Source organism: Pseudophryne corroboree, chromosome 1 (assembly GCF_028390025.1).
Source record: "Pseudophryne corroboree isolate aPseCor3 chromosome 1, aPseCor3.hap2, whole genome shotgun sequence".
Taxonomy (NCBI): Eukaryota; Metazoa; Chordata; class Amphibia; order Anura; family Myobatrachidae; genus Pseudophryne; species Pseudophryne corroboree.
In genome coordinates, this window is record NC_086444.1 from 273,647,876 (window position 1) to 273,668,945 (window position 21,070).

The following is a 21,070-nucleotide window of genomic DNA, read 5'->3' on the forward strand; positions in this document are numbered from 1 at the left end:
CGTGGCTCGCGATCGCGGGTCCTCCTTTCTTAGGCCACACCCCTTTTTCGGGAGCTTGCCAGCTCCTAACTGTCGTTTTTCAAACCCAGCCTGTAACGTGGAAGTTAGGAGCTGATTGGCTCGTACTTTATCTCCATGCACTTTATCACTTCACCGGCCTTAATAACTCTGTCCCTCAGTCTGGTATGCGCACATGCAGTGGCCACACTGCGCTTGCGCACACAGGGGGTATTTCAGACTGATCACTTAGGCTGCGTTTTCGTACAGCGGGCGATCCGGTCTAAACTGCGTATGCATCGGTCCTGGACAGGCTGAAGTGATTGCAGCAGCTGAGTAAGTCCTGGGCTGCGCAGAGACTGCACAAGATCTGTTTGTACAGCTCTGCTACACATGCGTTCGCGCACTTGCAAAGCTAAAGTACACTCCCTGTAGGCGGTGACTATCTGATCGCAGCAGTGCAAAAATCGCCTGCTAGCAGTAAGGTCTGATTTAGGCCCACAGTGAGATGCAAAAGCATCTGACTGGTGCGATCGCCTCTGCCTGATTGACAGGCAGTGTTGGTCGTGGGTGTGTCGGCGACGTTGGGTAGGGCATGGTTCGGACAATGTAGGCGCATCCAGACCGTGGCTGCGGCGGGCCGCGGCGGCTGTGAGACGTTACACGCAGCCTCTGCAATCCAAAACATGGCGGGTAGCAGCCTGCCTCCGCAGCTAGGCTGCTTAGGCAGGGAGCTACTCGCCAGGTGTGAAAGCATCGCCACGGTGTGATGGTTTCACACCTCTGCGGGAGGTTAGGACTTGGTATGCGTGGCGGACTAGCCCTGTGCCGGGCGTCCCTCCGCATGTCAGAGAATGTGATTATGGATGTGCTATGTGAATTAGGCCAATGTTGGTGTGGGGTTAGGAGGAGGTGAAAGTGAAGCTAGAGAAAATATGTGGGGATGTAAGTGGCTAGGACCGTTTGAGTGGGAAGTTCAGGGAATTTGATAAGCTTGCATGAAGAGGTGAGTTTTCAACGTTTGAAGACTAGAGAAGAGTTATTTTATGGCATATGTATATTAGTGTTAAGGGGGGTACACACGGAGAGATCACTGCTTAAAATCTAAGCAATCTGACTAGATTGCTTAGATTTTAAGCACGGATCTCTCGTGTGTATACCCCCCAGCGCGTGCATCGCTATCGCCGGTGCTAGATTGAGCCTGCATGCAGGCTCAATCTAACGGGTCGCTCACTTCAGCGCTGTGTGAAGTGAGCGCCCCCCCGTCCACCCCCACCTCGCTCAGAACGCATCGCACTGAGTGCTGAGCGGGGGGAGAGATGTGTGCTGAACGGTCTGTGATTGATCGCTTATCACACATCTCTCTAGTGTGTACCCCTCTTTAGTGTATGATAGCCACAGACACCTGTATCCATATTATTTGTAAATGGTGGTCTGCGGTGTTTGGGTGGTCTGAGAGCCAGGCTGTGCTCCAGTTGTTATTTTAGGGACTGGTCCATTGAGATTTCACTTTATTTTCTTCTTGCATACAGTCCACCGTTTATTATATGACTATCCAACCATACAAGTCAGATTTAATCTGTTGTGCAATTGTTTTATTTATAGGTTCTGAAGCTTTTCAAAACATTGCACAGGACAAGACAACACGTTTTCCAAAATGATTCCAGGGCATTGGAAGGTAAGCCACATTACATTAACATTATGGGGTATATTCAACTGAAGTCGGACCCATTCCGACATTCATTTGTCAAAATGGATCCAACAGGGGCAATTCAATGCCATCTTAATTCGACTTTAAAAAAAGTTGAATTGAGATGCGGGGAGACGGGGGAGAGCAGCACTACAGCATCGGCTATAGCAGCGTAGCTCGAGGATGTGTCACAGCCGCCGCTCACGGCAGCGTCCTCCCGGCTCCAGCAGGTCTCGCTTGCTGGAGCCGAGTGGACGCTGCTGTGAGCGGCGGCTGTGACACATCCTCCGGCTACGCTGCTATAGCCGATGCTGTAGTGCGGCTCTCTCCCGTCTTCCCCCTGGTCTCCTCCTCTTGGCTCCCTCATCTCAATCCGACTGTTTTTAAAGTCGGATTGAGATGGTCGAAAAGGGGGCCAAAACCATTTTCGACAGAAGCACACGGATCGGCAGCTATTCCGCCGATCCACGTGCTTTTCGACAAGTCGAATTCCTCGACTTGTTGAATAATTTGGAGTTCTATTGAATAGGTCGGAACCCCTTCCGACCTAAAAAAGTCGAAAACTGCCGTCTTTTCGACAGATGGCAGCTTTCGACTTCAATTGAATATACCCCTATGAGATACTGTGGGGAGTGCAGCAGTGGTTCCATATAAGTCCCAATGATTTTTCTTAAAAATATAGATTTTAGGAAAAATCAGCCTTGTTCTGGGACTGCGAGAAAAAAGTTGCAGTGATTTCCATAGAAATCACCGTGGCTCATTTTCTTACTTTCAATTGAATAGGAGAAACCCCACGGCTGCAGGGTTTTTAAAAATGAGCACACAGTATGTTAGATTCAGGGGCTATGTTATAGTAGACAGCCAAGCAGTAGATGACCTGTTACCTATTTATATATCTTCTGGTTTGCAGGAGGGCTATTACAAGACAAGATACATGGTGGGAGATGTAAGAAGAGGTGGCGAGTGTCAAATGTGCTATAACCAGCGCTGTTTGACACTTCTAGTGAGCCGTGGAAAGCAGATAACGTAGAAAAAAATAAAAAAATTCTACAGTATCTGCAAACATCTAACAATTTCACCCCCACCGTGATATTGAATGGCAACAGAAAAAAAATTCAGTTATATTAAAAAATAAGTGCACTTTTGCTGCTTATAGTTTTTCCACATGTCTGCAAGTATTACCTGCCAATATGCGTGCTGACATGCAGCGGCTTCTGGGGGCACGGGCTGCCCATGGGCGATCTTGCAATGGTTGCGAGAACTCTCACATGTGCAGAGGAGCTGGCCAGGAGGTAAGACAGTGGTCAGCACTAGGCAGATGCACTGTGGCACTCCCCCTCATCGGAGACAGAGATTTTAACACATTTCGGGGTATATTCAATTAGGGTCTGATCCATTCCGACATGCATTTGTTGGAATGGATCTAATAACCCCTATTCAATCTCTTCTCAATTCGACTTTTAAAAAGTCGAATTGAGATGTGGGACCCAGAGGAGGAGAGGGGGGGAGCCGCGGGGAGACCAGCGGGGACAGCCGCGGGCAGACGTAGGAGATCAGCGCGGCTGTGAGACATCCTGCTGCAGCGCTGTGCTGTAGCGCTGATCTCCCCTGTATGCCCGAAGCTGTCTCCCTGCAGCTTCCCATCCCCCCCCCCCCCCCCTTTCCTCCTCTGGGTCCCACATCTCAGTCCGACATTTTTTTATGTCGGACTGAGATGGTCGAAAACGGGGCCAAATCCTGTCACTCAAAAGTACGTGAATCGGCAGCTATACCGCCGATTCACGTACTATTCGACAAGTCGAATTCCACGACTTGTCGAATAAAAACTGCTGGGACTGACTAGGTCGAATAACTATTCGACCTAAAAAAGTCGAAAACTGCTGTCTTTTCGACAGACGGCAGTTTCGACCCTAATTGAATATACCCCTTCATCTCTTTTGCTTTCTACTTCGCCTCTTGCTTCCCTGAAGCCTCCTTTGTTTTCTAGTGCCTGTGGTGTTGGGCACTATGTTTGTTTGCTCCTTATAGTTAGGTTTATTTTTCAGTTTTTGATTTGTATTTTTGTCACTAGCCTCCGGTCCTGTTTACAGGGTTTAGGCAGTCAGAGTGTTTTCAGTTAGTTGATTATGTAGCTTGGACAGATTACCCATTAGCTGGTTTTTGAAAACCTTCCTCTTTATACCAGAGGTGGTGTCATAATTTCTTTTGAACCAAGATATTGTTCTTTTTGTTTTATCTGGGGCAGCGTCCTCTTCTACTTCCACAAATTTGTCTTTTGAATGTTGTGCTATATGGATTTATATTAATCATAGTACCTCAATTAGGCTTACAGATCACTTTTGGTGTTAATGACTGGCCTAAAGAGGGGTTGGCCAGCATCAGTGTTTGTTCCTTTGCTAGATGGATTATTTCTGCTGTCTGTCAGGTGTATCTGTTTTCAGATAAATCCTATCCTGGCTTTCATTTGTGCTCATTCTACTTGTGTATTTGTGGCTTCTTGGGCGTTACGCCATGGATCCAGTGTAACCGCTCTGCAGGGTAGTGACTTAACAAATAGTTTCCATTGCCATACATTTGGTACGGGGACACAAGTTTTGGGCTTAAAGTTCTAAATGCGGCTTTGCAGGACAATCCCCCCGCCCCCAGTTAGACTTGTTTGGGAAATCCCAGCATCAACTTAGCAGTGTCCCCCAGATCGGATGATAAGGAAATTGGATTTTTTAATGTACTCTCTGTAAAATCCTTTTCTCTTACGTCCTTGAGGATGCTGGGGTCCACATTAGTACCTTGGGGTATAGATGGGTCCACTATGAGCCATTGGCACTTTAAGAGTTTGAGAGTGTGGGCTGGCTCCTCCCTCTATCCCCCTCCTACCAGACTCCGTTTAGAAAATGTGCCCGGAGGAGCCGGTCACAGCTAGGGGAGCTCCATAGGAGTTCTTTTAGTTTTGTTATTTTATTAGAGTTTAGGCCCAGAGAGGCTGCTGGCAACAGCCTCCCTGATCGAGGGACTAAGTGGGGGGGAGTAGTGTCTGCCCTGTGGGGTCTGAGCCACTATCTCCGCTGACAGGACACCGAGCTGCTGAGGGGATCAAACGTTCGCCGCCACAGGGGATCGCTCACCCCAGCAGCATGCCGCCACACCCTTACAGAGGATCTGTGGTGAGTTGGTCACCGGCCCCTCTGGCAAGCGGGGAGCCGGTGTGAAGATGGCGGCAACAGGGTATGGAGCGCAGTACTAACTGCGCTTCGGGGCTCAGCGGTACATGGTGCGGTGCTGTGAGGGACTCCCTGAGCCAGCACCTACACCCTACATTGACCAACAAGCCTGTCAGGCTCCCAGGATCGCTGCCAGCACTTTTCCTCAGGCCAGTATAATCTTCAGAAGAGCGGGAAGCAGCGCCATGGAAGGGGGCGGAGCTTCTCCTCAGAGCGGACCCAGCAGCGTTCAGCGCCATTTCTCTGACGTCCTAGTGGATGCTGGGAACTCCGTAAGGACCATGGGGAATAGACGGGCTCCGCAGGAGACTGGGCACTCTATAAGAAAGATTTGGTACTATCTGGTGTGCACTGGCTCCTCCCTCTATGCCCCTCCTCCAGACCTCAGTTAGATTTCTGTGCCCGGCCCGAGCTGGTTGCACACTAGGGGCTCTCCTGAGCTTCTAGAAAGAAAGTTTAAATTAGGTTTTTTATTTTACAGTGAGACCTGCTGGCAACAGGCTCACTGCATCGAGGGACTAAGGGGAGAAGAAGCGAACCTACCTGCTTGCAGCTAGCTTGGGCTTCTTAGGCTACTGGACACCATTAGCTCCAGAGGGATCGACCGCAGGACCCGTCCTTGGTGTTCGTTCCCGGAGCCGCGCCGCCGTCCCCCTTACAGAGCCAGAAGCATGAAGATGGTCCGGAAAATCGGCGGCAGAAGACTTCAGTCTTCACCAAGGTAGCGCACAGCACTGCAGCTGTGCGCCATTGCTCCTCATACACACTTCACACTCCGGTCACTGAGGGTGCAGGGCGCTGGGGGGGGGCGCCCTGAGCAGCAATAAAAACACCTTGGCTGGCAAAATAGCCACAATATATAGCCCCAGAGGCTATATATGTGGTAATTACCCCTGCCAGAATACAGAAAAAAGCGGGAGAAAAGTCAGCCGAAAAAGGGGCGGAGCCATCTCCCTCAGCACACCGGCGCCATTTTCTCTTCACAGTGTAGCTGGAAGACAGCTCCCCTGGCTCTCCCCTGTAGTTTTCAGGCTCAAAGGGTTAAAAAGAGAGGGGGGGGGGGGGCACTAAATTTAGGCGCAATATTGTTTATACAAGCAGCTATTGGGGAAAATTCACTCAGTGATAGTGTTTATCCCTACATTATATAGCGCTCCGGTGTGTGCTGGCATACTCTCTCTCTGTCTCCCCAAAGGGCTGTGTGGGGTCCTGTCCTCAGTCAGAGCATTCCCTGTGTCTGTGCGGTGTGTCGGTACGGCTGTGTCGACATGTTTGATGAGGAGGCTTATGTGGAGGCGGAGCAGATGCCGATAAATGAGATGTCGCCCCCTGTGGGCCGACACCAGAGTGGATGGATAGGTGGAAGGTATTAACCGACAGTGTCAACTCCTTACATAAAAGGCTGGATGACGTAACAGCTATGGGACAGCCGGCTTCTCAGCCCGCGCCTGCCCAGGCGTCTCAAAGGCCATCAGGGGCTTAAAAACGCCCGCTCCCTCAGATGGCAGACACAGATGTCGACACGGAGTCTGACTCCAGTGTCGACGAGGTTGAGACATATACACAATCCACTAGGAACATCCGTTACATGATCCCGGCAATAAAAAATGTGTTACACATTTCTGACATTAACCCAAGTACCACTAAAAACAAAAAAGGGTTTTATGTGTGGGGAGAAAAAGCAGGCAGTGTTTTGTTCCCCCATCAAATGAGTGAATGAAGTGTGAAAAAGCGTGGGTTCCCCCGATAAGAAACTGGTAATTTCTAAAAAGTTACTGATGGCGTACCCTTTCCCGTCAGAGGATAAGTTACGCTGGGAGATATCCCCTAGGGTGGATAAGGCGCTCACACGTTTGTCAAAAAAGGTGGCACTGCCGTCTTAGGATACGGCCACTTTGAAGGTACCTGCTGATAAATAGCAGGAGGCTATCCTGAAGTCTGTATTTACACACTCAGGTACTAGACTGAGACCTGCAGATAGTGCTGCTGCAGCGTGGTCTGTAACCCTTTCAAACAGGGATACTATTTTGCGAACATAAGACGTCGTCTTATATATGAGGGATGCACAGAGGGATATTTTGCCGGCTGGCATCCAGAATTAATGCAATGTCCATTCTGTCAGGAGGGTATTAGAGACCCGACACTGGACAGGTGATGCTGACTTTAAAAGGCACATAGAGCCTTATAAGGGTGAGGAATTGTTTGGGGATGGTCTCTGGGACCTCGTATCCACAGCAACAGCTGGGATGAAAATTTTTTACCTCAGGTTTCCTCACAGCCTAAGAAAAGCACTGTATTATCAGGTACAGTCCTTTCGGCTTCAGAAAAGCAAGCGGGTCAAAGGCGCTTCCTTTCTGCACAGAGACGAGGGAAGAGGGAAAAAGCTGCACCAGTCAGCCAGTTCCCAGAATCAAAATTCTTCCCCCGCTTCCTCTGAGTCCACCACATGACGCGGGGGCTCCACAGGCGTAACCAGGTACGGTGGGGGGCCGCCTCAAAAATTTCAGCGATCAGTGGGCTAGCTCACAGGTGGATCCCTGGATCCTTCAAGTAGTATCTCAGGGGTACAAGCTGGAATTCGAGGCGTCTCCCCCCCGCCGTTTCCTCAAATCTGCCTTGCCGACAACTCCCTCAGGCAGGGAGGCTGTGCTAGAGGCAATTCACAAGCTGTATTCCCAGCAGGTGATAGTCAAGGTGCCCCTACTTCAACAAGGACGGGGTTACTATTCCACACTGGTTGTGGTACCGAAACCGGACGGTTCGGTGAGACCCATTTTAAATTTGAAATCCTTGAACACATACATTAAAAAATTCAAGTTCAAGATGGAATCGCTCAGGGCGGTTATTGCAAGCCTGGAGGAGGGGGATTACATGGTATCCCTGGACATCAAGGATGCTTACCTACATGTCCCCATTTACCATCCTCATCAGGAGTACCTCAGATTTGTGGTACAGGATTGCCATTAACAATTCCAAACACTGCCGTTTGGACTGTCCACGGCACCGAGGGTCTTTACCAAGGTAATGGCAGAAATGATGATACTCCTTCGAAAAAAGGGAGTTTTAATTATCCCGTACTTGGACGATCTCCTTATAAAGGCGAGGTCCAAGGAGCAGTTGTTGGTCGGAGTAGCACTATCTCGGGAAGTGCTACAACAGCACGGATGGATTCTATACATTCCAAAGTCACAGCTCGTTCCTACCACACGCCTACTGTTCCTGGGGATGGTTCTGGACACAGAACAGAAAAAAAGTGTTTCTCCTGCAGGAGAAAGCCAAGGAGCTGTCATCTCTAGTCAGAGACCTCCTGAAACCAAAACAGGTATCGGTGCATCGCTGCACACGAGTCCTGGGAAAAATGGTAGCTTCTTACGAAGCAAAATTCCATTCGGCAGGTTCCATACAAGAACCTTTTAGTGGGACCTCTTGAACAAGTGGTCGGGATCGCATCTTCAGATGCAGCGGCTGATAACCCTGTCTCCAAGGACCAGGGTATCTCTACTGTGGTGGCTGCAGAGTGCTCATCTTCAAGAGGGCCGCAGATTCGGCATACAGGACGGGGTCCTGGTAACCACGGATGCCAGCCTTCGAGGCTGGGGGGCAGTCACACACAGGGAAGAAATTTCCAAGGACTTTGGTCAAGTCAGGAGTCGTCCCTACACATAAATATTCTGGAACTGAGGGCCATTTACAATGCCCTAAGTCTGGCAAGGCCTCTGCTTCAAAACCAGCCGGTACTGATCCAATCAGACAACATCACGGCAGTCGCCCATGTAAACCGACAGGGCGGCACAAGAAGCAGGATGGCGATGGCAGAAGCCACAAGGATTCTCCGATGGGCGGAAAATCACGTCTTAGCACTGTCAGCAGTGTTCATTCCGGGAGTGGACAACTGGGAAGCAGGCTTCCTCACCAGACACGACCGACACCCGGGAGAGTGGGGACTTCATCCAGAAGTCTTCCAACTGTTGGTAAACCATTGGGAAAGGCCACAGGTGGACATGATGGCGTCCCACCTAAACAAAAAACTAGATATTGCGCCAGGTCAAGGGACCCTCAGGCAATAGCTGTGGACGCTCTAGTGACACCGTGGGTGTACCAGTCGGTTTATGTATTCCCTCCTCTGCCTCTCATACCAAGGGTACTGAGAATAATAAGAAAACGAGGAGGAAGAACGATACTCGTGGTTCCGGATGGGCCAAGAAGAGCTTGGTACCCAGAACTTACAGAAATAATATCAGAGGACCCATGGCCTCTACCGCTCAGACAGGATCTGCTACAGCAGGGGCCCTGTCTGTTCCAAGACTTACCGCGGCTGCGTTGGACGGCATGGCGGTTGAATTCCGGATCCTAAAGCAAAAGGGCATTCCGGAGGAAGTCATTCCTACGCTGATAAAAGCCAGTAAAGAAGTAACCGCAAACCATTATCACCGTATTTGGCGAAAATATGTTGCGTGGTGTGAGGCCAGGAAGGCCCCAACAGAGGAATTTCAGCTGGGTCGTTTTCTGCACTTCCTACAGTCGGGAGTGACTATGGGCCTAAAATTGGGTTCCATTAAGGTCCAGATTTCGGCTCTGTCGATTTTCTTCCAGAAAGAACTGGCTTCACTGCCTGAAGTTCAGACTTTTGTAAAGGGAGTGCTACATATTCAGCCCCCTTTTGTGCCTCCTGTGGCACCGTGGGATCTCAACGTGGTGTTGGGTTTCCTGAAATCACATTGGTTTGAGCCACTTAAAACTGTGGATCTGAAATATCTCACGTGAAAAGTGGTCATGTTATTGGCCTTGGCTTCGGCCAGGCGTGTGTCAAAATTGGCGGCTTTGTCATGTAAAAGCCCTTATCTGATTTTCCATATGGATAGGGCAGAATTGAGGACTCGTCCCCAGTTTCTCCCTAAGGTGGTATCAGCTTTTCACTTGAACCAACCTATTGTAGTGCCTGCGGCTACTAGGGACTTGGAAGATTCCAAGTTACTGGACGTAGTCAGGGCCTTAAAAAATTATATTTCCAGGACGGCTGGAGTCAGGAAAACTGACTCGCTTCTTATCCTGTAGGCACCCAACAAAATAGGTGCTCCTGCTTCTAAGCAGACTATTGCTTGCTGAATTTGTAGCACAATTCAGCTGGAGCATTCTGCGGCTGGATTGCCGCATCCTAAATCAGTGAAAGCCCATTCCACGAGGAAGGTGGGCTCATCTTTGGCAGCTGCCCGAGGGGTCTCGGCTTTACAACTTTGCCGAGCTGCAACTTGGTCAGGGGCAAACACGTTTGCTAAATTCTACAAATTTGATACCCTGGCTGAGGAGGACCTTGAGTTCTCTCATTCGGTGCTGCAGAGTCATCCGCACTCTCCCGCCCGTGTGGGAGCTTTGGTATAATCCCCATGGTCCTTACGGAGTTCCCAGCATCCACTAGGACGTCAGAGAAAATAAGATTTTACTCACCGGTAAATCTATTTCTCGTAGTCCGTAGTGGATGCTGGGCGCCCATCCCAAGTGCGGATTGTCTGCAATACTTGTATATAGTTATTGCCTAACTAAAGGGTTATTGTTGAGCCATCTGTTGAGAGGCTCTGTTATATTTCATACTGTTAACTGGGTCTAGTATCACGAGTTATACGGTGTGATTGGTGTGGCTGGTATGAGTCTTACCCGGGATTCAAAATCCTTCCTTATTGTGTCAGCTCTTCCGGGCACAGTATCCTAACTGAGGTCTGGAGGAGGGGCATAGAGGGAGGAGCCAGTGCACACCAGATAGTACCAAATCTTTCTTATAGAGTGCCCAGTCTCCTGCGGAGCCCGTCTATTCCCCATGGTCCTTACGGAGTTCCCAGCATCCACTACGGACTACGAGAAATAGATTTACCGGTGAGTAAAATCTTATTTTTCCTGCCTGCAGAAGCGCTGACAGGGAGGGCTGTCCCTCCGTATCAACTCCAGCTGTATTGTACGGTACCAGGGGGTTGTAGAATGGTGGGGGGACTGTATATCTGTACTGTGCAACCTATTAAGGTACACAGTAAGCGCTGGGTAGGGGTTCCCTATCTTAAAGCGCTGTGTGTGGGTTGGCTCCAATCTCTGTGTCTCTCTTGCCATTCTTAGGGGGGAAACTCTATCTGCCCTTCCCTGTGTATGTGCGGGGTGTTTGTGGTCTCCATAAAGCTATGTCCAAGGACTCTGTGTCATATGCTGCAGATTATATTTCCTCTCAAGATGATCCCATTCCATGTAATCAGGATTGCACTGTGTTAGCACAGGTCCCTGCAAGGGAGCCTGAGTGGCTAGCCTCTCTTAAAAGTATGATTTCTCAGATTTTACTAGGGTTGCACAAAATAAGACTGCAACTCAGGTTTTACAGAACTCTATGGCAGTTTGGTCCGGTTCTTTTATCTCAGACCCCCCTAACGTACGCTCTCAAAAATGTGCTCTTGCCCAGATTATGCAAGATGACACGGATACCAATTCTGATACGGCAGATGGTGATGGGGATGTGCTGCGTGGGGCGGCATCTCTTGCAAAAGGGTTGCAGTTGATGATAGAGGCCATTAGAGATGTGTTGAATATTGCTGATATAACACCTGAGCAGGTTGAGGAGGCTTTCTTCACTGACAATAAGAAAGCCTCGCTAACCTTCCCTGCGTCTAAGGAATTAAATGCTATATTTCAGAAATCCTGGGGAAACCCAGAGAAAATATTTCAGATCCCTAGAAAGGTTTTGGTTGCTTTCCCTTTCCCTGAAGAGGATAGGAAAAAATGGGAAAACCCACCAATAGTTGACGCATCTGTATCCAGACTCTCAAAAAAGGTGGTTTTACCTGTTCCAGGATCTACCGCGTTAAAAGAACCGACTGATCGCAAAATTAACACTACGCTCAAATCCATATACACTGCTTCAGGGGCAATATTACGTCCTACTATTGCCTGTGCATGGATTTCCAAAGCTATAGTAAAGTGGTCAGGCACGTTACTTTGAAGATTTGAATACAATGGATAAAAGGGACGTTGAATTGTTTTTACGTAACATTCAGGATTTATGGTGGAATCCATGAAAGACCTGGGTTCGATGGCTGCAGGGATATCTTCCATGTCTGTCTCAGCTCGTTGAGGACTTTGGCTGCGCCAGTGGTCTGCCGACACGGAATCCAGGAGATGTGTGGAGACCCTACCCTACACAGGTCAGGTTCTCTTTGGGGAAGCGTTAGATGCGTGGATTTCCACGACAACCGCGGGTAAGTCACCTTTTCTTCCCTCAGCTGCGCCTGCTACGAAAAAGCCTTTTTCTTCAGCTGCATCACAGTCCTTTCTGGATACTAAAAAACCTGCTGCTGCGGGTTCCCAGGAACAGAAGCCTGCTTCAGGTACGTCAAAGTCCTCAGCATGATGGTGGACCGCGCGGCCTGGAGGTAGGGCCGGTGGGGGTGAGACTCAGGAATTTCAGCTACGTCTGGGTGTCGTCCGGCCTGGATCCCTGGGTGCAGGATATTGTGTCCCACGGGTACAGGCTGGAGTTTCAAGATCTCCCACCTCACCGTTTCTTCAAATCGGGTTTGCCAGCTTAGCTGGCAGACAGGACTATCCTACAGGAAGCCATCCAAAAGTTGGTGGAGTCACAGGTCATTGTACCAATTCCACCTCATTTGCAAAACGAGGGTTACAATTTAAACCTTTTCGTGGTACCGAAACCGGATGGTTCGGTCAGGCCCATTTTGAACTTGAAATCGCTAAACCCCTTTCTGAGGGAGTTCAAGTTCAAAATGGAGTCTCTGATAGCAGTGATATCAGGTCTGGAGGAGGGGGAGTTCCTGGTATCCCTGGATATCAAGGATGCATACCTCCACATTCCCATTTGCCCGCCGCATCAGGCTTATCTCCGATTCGTACTGTTAGACTCTCACTGTCAGTTCCAGGCACTGCCATTCGGCCTCTCCACGACACCGAGGGTGTTCACCAAGGATGATGGTTCTCCTCCCCAGGCAGGGAGTGAACATTCCATACCTGGATGATCTGCTGATAAAGGCAGTGTCCAGGGAGAAGTTGTCGCAGTCCATTGATCTCACAACTCGACTGGTCAGGGATCACGGTTGGATCCTGAACCTTCCAAAGTCACATTTAGAACCGACAAGGAGATTGTCCTTCCTGGGGATGATCCTAGACACGGAAGTACAGAGGGTATTTCTACTGGTGGAGAAAGCGTTGGTGATGCAATCAATGGTCCGGGAAGTCTTGAAGCCTGCCCGTGTATCGGTTCATCAGTGCATTCGCCTACTGGGGAAGATGGTTGCCTCCTACGAGGCTCTACCGTACGGAAGATTCCATGCTCGACCCTTCCGGCTGGATCTCCTAGACAAATGGTCGGGATCTCATTTGCACATGCACCTGAGGATACGTCTCTCACCAAAGGTAAGGATTTCACTCTGGTGGCTGCAATTGCCTCCCCTTTTGGAGGGACGCAGGTTCGGAGTTCAGAACTAGATCCTTCTAACCACGGATGCAAGTCTCAGAGGTTGGGTAGCGGTCACCCAGGGGGAAACCTTCCAAGGAAGATGGTCAACTCTGGAAGCCGTTCTTCCAATAAACATTGTGGAATTTCTGCATTGTACATGTGACTGTGTGTGCCAATAGCTGCTGTGTGGTTCCTATTCCGTGTATCTCACACATATTGCTATCTCTATATTCTGTACCCTGAGGGGGGCTAAGTGCATCAGGGTCCTATATATAGTGTTTCACAGGAAATACTACCTTGGTATTTTTCTCTGTATATTTCAGTCACCATATACCACTTAAATCCTCTGTTTGTGCTCTGCATTTGCAGTCACACTACATAGGGGGTTTTTGTCAGGTACTGTGTCTGGCTATATTGTACTGTTACGCCCTAAGGCTACATTCACACATAATGTCTGCTACACAGGACGGGAGATACATTGCTGATCCTGCGTCATGCATTGCTGACTCCGCGGATGCACCTGAGGAAAATATTCCATCTGAGGGTCCAGGAACCGGGGTTCAGTACCCCTCAGTCATCCTAGGACCAAAGGGTCATCTAAGTGGGCAATTACTTCCTCACAATCCACGCATGTTACAGATACTTCATCTGATGTAGATGGAGTATACACTAATCCCTCAGACACTGATGCAGATGCTTCTGATGGGGAATCTGTTTCACAGGTGGATGTTTAGTGTTCACTCTAGGGGACGGGCAGGGGCACAAGCGTGCGTGGCAAAAAGGGGCATGGCCATGCAAATAGGGGGCGTGGCCACTTGCACGTAATACAAGTGGGCAGTTCAGTCCACAGACGGGGGCGTGGGCGGACGGCGGTGTTACTGTTGGGGGGCGTGCCCAGCACCTACGGAGGTGCTGGGCTTCCTTCAAGCTCTCTGACAGCGTGAATGGATGCCGCGCATGCGCACGGCATCTTTACATGCTGAGAGGGCAGAAAGCGGGCGGCTGTTTTAGCAGGGTGCCGCAGAAAGGGCAGGGCGGGTTTTGCCCTTAAAAAAACGGGCAGGGCGCGGCGCCCTGCTAAAACAGCCTAGCGTGAACACTAATGTTCCTGACCTTTTGGAGGCTATCAAACTGGTTCTTCAGACTGATGATGAATCTGAACCTCCAGATACGTCTAAGAAACCCGATAAGTTCAAACGTCAGAAGGTCAATAAATTAGTTTTTCCCCATTCTGGGAGTTTCCAGGAAGAAAATTCTCCCTGTCTAAGAAGATGCTAGCTCATTATCCCCTTGCTGCAGAGTTAAGTAAAAATTGGGAAACACCGCCGCCGTTGGACTCGCATGTCGCACGTCTGGTGGTGTCCTCTACTCTGAGGGAACCGACGGATAAGCGTGTGCAGGTGCTGTGTATAGACCCACTATAGCGGCCTCTTGGGCTGCGAAGGCTATTGAAGCCTGGGTTCAAGAAGTTGAAGCGGAGCTACCTTCTAATTTTTCAGATAATGCCAGACAATGTCGTTCATATATTATCACAGCCTCCCATTATATACAGGAGGCGGCCCCTGATGCCGGTGTCCTGGCAGCCAAAGCATCTACTACGTCCATTCTGGCCCGCCGGATTCTGTGGTTGCTGTCCTGGTCTGTGTTTCTGGACTCTAAAAAGACCTTGGAGGTTATCCCCTTTAAGGGAGACATCCTGTTTGGGGAAGATCTGAACAAGATTGTTGCTGACTTAGCGTCTGCTAAAAGTGTATGTCTGCCGAGTACTAATCCTTCGGTTAAGAAGGTTAAGAGTACCACCTTTAGTTCCTTTCGACCTCCAAGTAAAGCAAAGGGACAGGCGTACCCAAAACAGGCTCAAACCTAAACGTTCCTGGGCTGCCCGTCAACCTGCTTCCAAACCAGACAAGCCTGCTGCATGACGGGGTGGGCCTCCCTCTGGGGGATCCCAGGGTGGGAAGCCGACTTCTACGGTTTGCTCAGGTATAGTTACAGACCACTTCAGACGCCTGGGTAAGAGAAGTCGTCGCTCACGGATACTCCATCTCCTTCAAGAAGCGTCCCCCTCGCCAGTTCTGCTCAACAAATATCCCTTTGGATTCGGTAAAAGCAAAAACTCTCCATTTGGTGGTACAATCCCTCCTAGACACAGGAGTGGTAGTGCTTGTGCCTCTGGCTCAGAGAGGCAGTGGGTACTATTCAACGCTGTTCCTAGTTCCAAAACCGAATGGTTCCTCCCGGCCCATTCTCAACCTCAAGTCTCTGAACAAGTTTGTGAAGGTTTCCAAGTTCTGTATGGAAACTCTTCGCTCTATTATTCTGACCTTGGAGCCCATGGACTATATAGTATCCCTGGACATACAGGATGCTTACCTACATATTCCTATTGCCATATCGCATCAGCAATACCTGCGGTTTGCTATTGGCAACCTACATTATCAATTCCAGGCCTTGCCTTTTGGACTGACCACAGCTCCGCGAATCTTCACCAAGGTCATGGCGGTTATGACTGCTCTGCTCCGCCGACAGGGTATCAGGATCCTGCCTTATCTGGACGACTTATTGATCCTGGCAAACTCCCCAGAGGTTCTCCTCCGTCATCTGGAACTGACGGTCCGATTCCTGCAAGTCCACGGGTAGCTCATCAACTGTAAGAAATCATCCCTGGTCCCTGCTCAGAGCATTGTGCACCTGGGGGCATTGTTGGACACACACAACCAACTGTTGTTCTTGTCCCGAGAGAAGGTCCTGAAGCTTCAGGACAGGATAAGATGCTTCCTTTCTCGTCCACGAGTGTCGATACACTCGGCGATGCAAGTACTAGGCATCATGGTGTCGGTTTTTGACATGGTAGAGTACACTCAATTTCACTCTCGACCTCTGCAGAAGCTAATCCTTGCCAAGTGGGAAGGCCTGCCTCACCGGATCAGGTCTCACATGATTTCCTTGACTCCGGAAGTTCGTCTGTCACTGAGCTGGTGGCTACAGGACCAACAATTGAGCAGGGGTCGTCCCTTCTGGATCTCTAACTGGGTCCTCCTAACGCCGGATGCCAGTCTGCGGGGTTGGGGCGCGGTGTTGGAGCACCACTCTCTTCAGGGTCGGTGGACCAGAGCGGAATCTCTCCTCCCGATCAATATTCAAGGAATTGCGGGCAGTGTTTATTGCTTTGAAACCGGCCCTACCTCTGGAACAGAACAGGCCTGTTCAAGTATAGTCGTACAACGCCACCACAGTGGTATACACAAATCATCAAGGTGGCACTCGAAGCCACATGGCGATGTCGGAAGTGTCAAAGATTCTTCAGTGGGCGTAACGCCATCTGCCAGCCATATCGGCAGTGTTCAGTCCGGGGGTCCTCAACTGGGAAGCGGACTTCCTCGGTCGTCAGGACATATACGCCGGAGAGTGGATCCTTCATCCAGAAGTATTTCAACGCCTAGTGAACAAGTGGGGCCTACCAGATGTAGATCTGATGGCGTCTCGACACAATCACAAGGTTCCGGTCTTCGGAGCAAGGACAAGGGATCCTCAAGCAGCGTTCATGGATACCCTGACAATTCCATGGAACTTTCGGCTGCCGTACGTGTTCCCTCCGGTGTCACTCCTGCCCAGGGTAATAAGGAAGTTCAAGCAAGAAGGAGGAATCCTACTTCTGATCGCTCCAGCATGGCCCAGCCGGCATTGGTTCTCAGACTTACAGGGTCTCTCGATAGAGCGTCTTCTTCTACTTCCTCAACGCCCCGACTGGCTTTGACGGCGTGACTCTTGAAGCTTCAGTTCTGAGGGCCAAAGGTTTTTCTGAGGTGGTCATTCAATAAATGTTGAAAGCCCGTAAACCGGCTTCGGCTCGGATTTATTATAGGGTCTGGAATTCTTACTTCACCTGTTGTGCGGCTAAGAATTTTGATGCATTCAAGTTCAGTACTGCCAAACTACTGGAGTTTCTGCAACAGGGCCTTGGCTCAGGCCTATGTCTGGCCTCCCTCAAGATTCATGTTTCAGCCTTGTCAGTGTGATTTCAGAGACAAATTGCGACTCCGTCTGACGTTCATACCTTCACTCAGGGTGTTTTACGGATTCAACCTCCATATGTTCCTCCTGTGGCTTCTTGGGATTTGTCTGTTGTTCTGGACGCCCTGCAAGAGTCTCCATTTGAACCTCTTGAGTCTGTGGACCTTGAATGGCTTACGCTTAAGGTCTTATTTTTTGCTGGCTATTGGCTCTGCTAGACGGGTTTCGGATCTGGGTGCCTTATCCTGTAGGTCTCCCTTTCTGATTTTTCACCGTGACCGTGTGGTTCTTAGAACTCGCCCTGGTTATCTACCTAAGGTGGTGTCATCTTTCCACCTTAACCAAGAGATTGTAGTTCCTGCCTTTATTTCTCTTGATTTGTCCTCCAAATAGCAGTCTTTGTCTGTGGTACTGGCTCTCCATATCTATGTGAAGAGAACCACCTCCCTTAGGAGATCTGATTCTTTCTTTGTCCTTTTTGTTTTTCACAAACGTGGCTGGCCTGCTAATAAGCAGACCTTGGCCAGATGGATTAGAATGTTGATTGCACAAGCTTATGTACAGGCTGGACTTCCAGCTCCTGCTACTATCAAGGCCCATTCTACTCAGTCTGTTGGACCTTCTTGGGCGGCCCGCCGTGGCGCGTCCCTAGAACAATTGTGCAAGGCGGCTACGTGGTCCTCATTGAACACATTCATTAGGTTCTATGCCTTTGATACTTTCGCCTCCCAGGATGCTTCCTTTGGACGCTGGTTTCTTGTACCCGCTACAGTGCGTCCCCTCCCATGAGGAACTGCTTTAGGACATCCCGATGTTATTCCCTGTGGAATACAGTGTATCCCGCTGCAGAAAAGGAGATTTATGGTAAGAACTTACCTTTTGTTAAATCTCTGTCTGCGAGGTACACTGGATTCCACTGGGTGCCCACCCTGACGCACTTAGCTTCTTTGGGTTTATATGGCATTAGCCGCTGGTACCTTCTCCTGTCTTGAGAATGTGGTGTATGTGGCTACTAACTGTTATCGTCTCTCTTACCTGCTACTGCATTGGACTCGTCAACAAAACTGAGCTCCAGTCCCTGGAGGCAGGGTTATAGAGGAGGCGGTGCAAGGCATCCTGGGAACAGTCAAAGCTTTAGCCTGTTGGTGCCTTGGATCAAGATCCAACTCTACACCCTGATATTATTCCCTGTGGAATCCAGTGTACCTTGCAGAAACAGATTTAACAAAGGTAAGTTCTTTCCATAAATCTCCTTTTTTTATGCATTTGAAGGTCTGTATTTTGTGTTGTTTTCTTCCAAGTTCTCTGGTTTCCCCAGTTATTTGACAGCTAAAAAAAAGGATTTTAATTACCTACCGGTAAATCCTTTTCTCATAGTCCGTAGAGAATGCTGGGGTCCATATTAGTACCATGGGTTATAGACGAGTCCACCAAGAGCCATTGGCACTTTAAGAGTTTAATGGTGTGGGCTGGCTCCTCCCTCTATGCCTCTCCCACCAGACTCAGTCTAGAAACTGTGCCCGAGGAGACGACATACTTCGAGAGAAGGAAATACACAGATAGTGGCGAGATTCATACCAGCTCACACAACAAGGCAAATCCGGCCAACATGCCGGATAAACAGCTGAAACAGTACTGAATAAAAAAAAACAACAACGCATAACTTACCTATAAACCAGGCAGTACTGAACTAAATAACTACTGCGGGAAAACAAAGCGCTGGGCGGGCGCCCAGCATTCTCTACGGACTACGAGAAAAGGATTTACCGGTAGGTAATTAAAATCCTATTTTCTCTTACGTCCTAGAGGATACTGGGGTTTATATTAGTACCATGGGGATGTACCAAAGCTCCTAGAACGGGAGGGAGAGCGCAGAGGCTCCTGCAAAACTGCTTGACCAAACTTGAGGTCATCAGAGCCCAAAGTATCGAACATTGCGGCAGGCTGCCGTGCGTCTACAGGAGGTGTAGCCGGAGGAATGCTAAGGCTGACTGCGAGAGATACTGGAGTTTTTTCCCTGTGACGGTGTACCACTGTTTGGGGATGCCTCAGTTAAGTCACTCTCGGCGGATACCACTGGTAAGTCTACCTTCATGAGTTAGATTCCCTCACAACGGTTGGTGACGCATTCTTTTGTGGGATGCAGTCATTTTAACCGGTTCGATACCTTTCTTTTTTCCCTTTCTGTGCAGATAGTGGAAGGTGAAGAGTTAAGAGCTCTGCAGCCTTGTTAGGTTCGCAGAAGCGGATATCGTCTTCTGTTTAGACCACATCCACCGCTTGTTGCTGGGTCTATCTGGCTGGAGCCCACCCCGGTGGGAACTCGTCTTATACTCTTCAGTCAGTCCGGGAATGGACTTGGACCTGTGAGTTAATGATAGAATCCAAAGGGGGACATACTGGAGTTTACAGATGATTCCCCTCACTGATTTTTCAAATAGATCTTACCGATTCCCCTCTGGAAGGGGAGGTAGTACGCGACGCCATACCAGAGTTGCGTCAGGTTCAGGACATTGTCCTGCTGTCCCTGTAAAAAAAAAAAAAAAAAAGAAACAAAGATTTCTGCTTACGATATTGAACTACAGGATGGAATCTCTCAGGCCAGGGAGCTCCAGCACGTACAGATAGAAAAGTGTTTAAATGCGTTTTTTCTCCGCATTCAGCTTACCTGGGTTGATATCCAGGATTGTCTTTGCCATTTCACCGGAGTGATGGCAGTATGATGGTTTTCTTTCAACAGTAAGAGCCATTGTTATTCTGTACTGAGACGCTCTCCTGATAACAGCGAGGTCAAGAAACAAGTGGTGCAAATCGTTGTTTCTCTCTGACTGTTCTTCAACACAGGGAATGGCTGTGTTTCCAACGATGCAGATGTCGGAAGTGGGTATCAGAGTAGATACTGAACGGTTGAGGTTCTGTGTTTTCCTGTGGAAAGAGGTCTGAGGATCCAGAGTTGGATCAGATTTGCAGTGACAATCCATCAATATGTTCCGTTGATGAAGAAGATGGGTGCAGCCTAAGAGGCTTTTTCGGTGAGCAGGTCAAAGGCCAGAGTGTTTTTCACGGAACCAGTTGGAAATGTGGTCCGGGTCTCACCTGCACATGCACCAGAATATAATCCTAATGGCCAGGATATCGCTCCTGTGGTGTCTGCACAGTTCTCACCTCCTAGAGGGACGAAGGTTCGGGATCCAGGATTAGATCCTGGTGTCCATGCACGCAGGTCTCCGAGGCTGGGGAGCAGTCTTTCCAAGGGAAGTATTTCCAGAGGAAAAGGTCAAGCTGGGAAGCATATCTGCAATAAGCTTTCTTGAATTAAGAGCTATTTTCAAAGAAATATATTCTTCGTGATCTGCCCGTGTTAATTCTGTCGGACGACTTGACAGCAGTGGCGTAAGTAGGCCGCTAGGGCGGAACAAGGATCAAAGCGGCAATGGCGGAGGCCGCAAAAGTTTTCCGCTGGGCGGAAAGACAGGTAAACGCTATATTAGCAGTCTTCGTTCCGGAGGTAGACGACGGAGACATAGATTTCCTCTGCAGACGCAATCTCCATCCTGGAGAAATACAGTCGTCATCGAGAAGTTTTCACAGAAGTGACATGTCTTTGAGGAGAGCCTCAATTGGACATGTTGGCGTATTGCTTCAACGAGAGACCTCAGGGATATTGTTCCGGGTCAAGGGACAGTCAAGCTATAGCAGTGGACACCC

The 21,070-nt window shown here is 49.4% G+C and overlaps 1 protein-coding gene across 7 annotated transcripts in view; it reads left to right on the forward strand.

Moving 5' to 3' along the window:
• LYRM7 (LYR motif containing 7) overlaps positions 1-21,070 on the forward strand; it is a 168,577-nt gene that overhangs the window by 59,467 nt on the left and 88,040 nt on the right. For all 7 annotated transcript variants that reach the window (XR_010250492.1, XM_063964263.1, XM_063964262.1 and 4 more), the window contains exon 2: positions 1,603-1,675. Coding sequence is in view for 6 of the 7 variants with exons in the window: in XM_063964263.1 (XP_063820333.1) it covers positions 1,603-1,675 (73 nt within the window). In the remaining variant the exon portion in view is untranslated. The remainder of the gene's footprint in view (positions 1-1,602; positions 1,676-21,070) is intronic.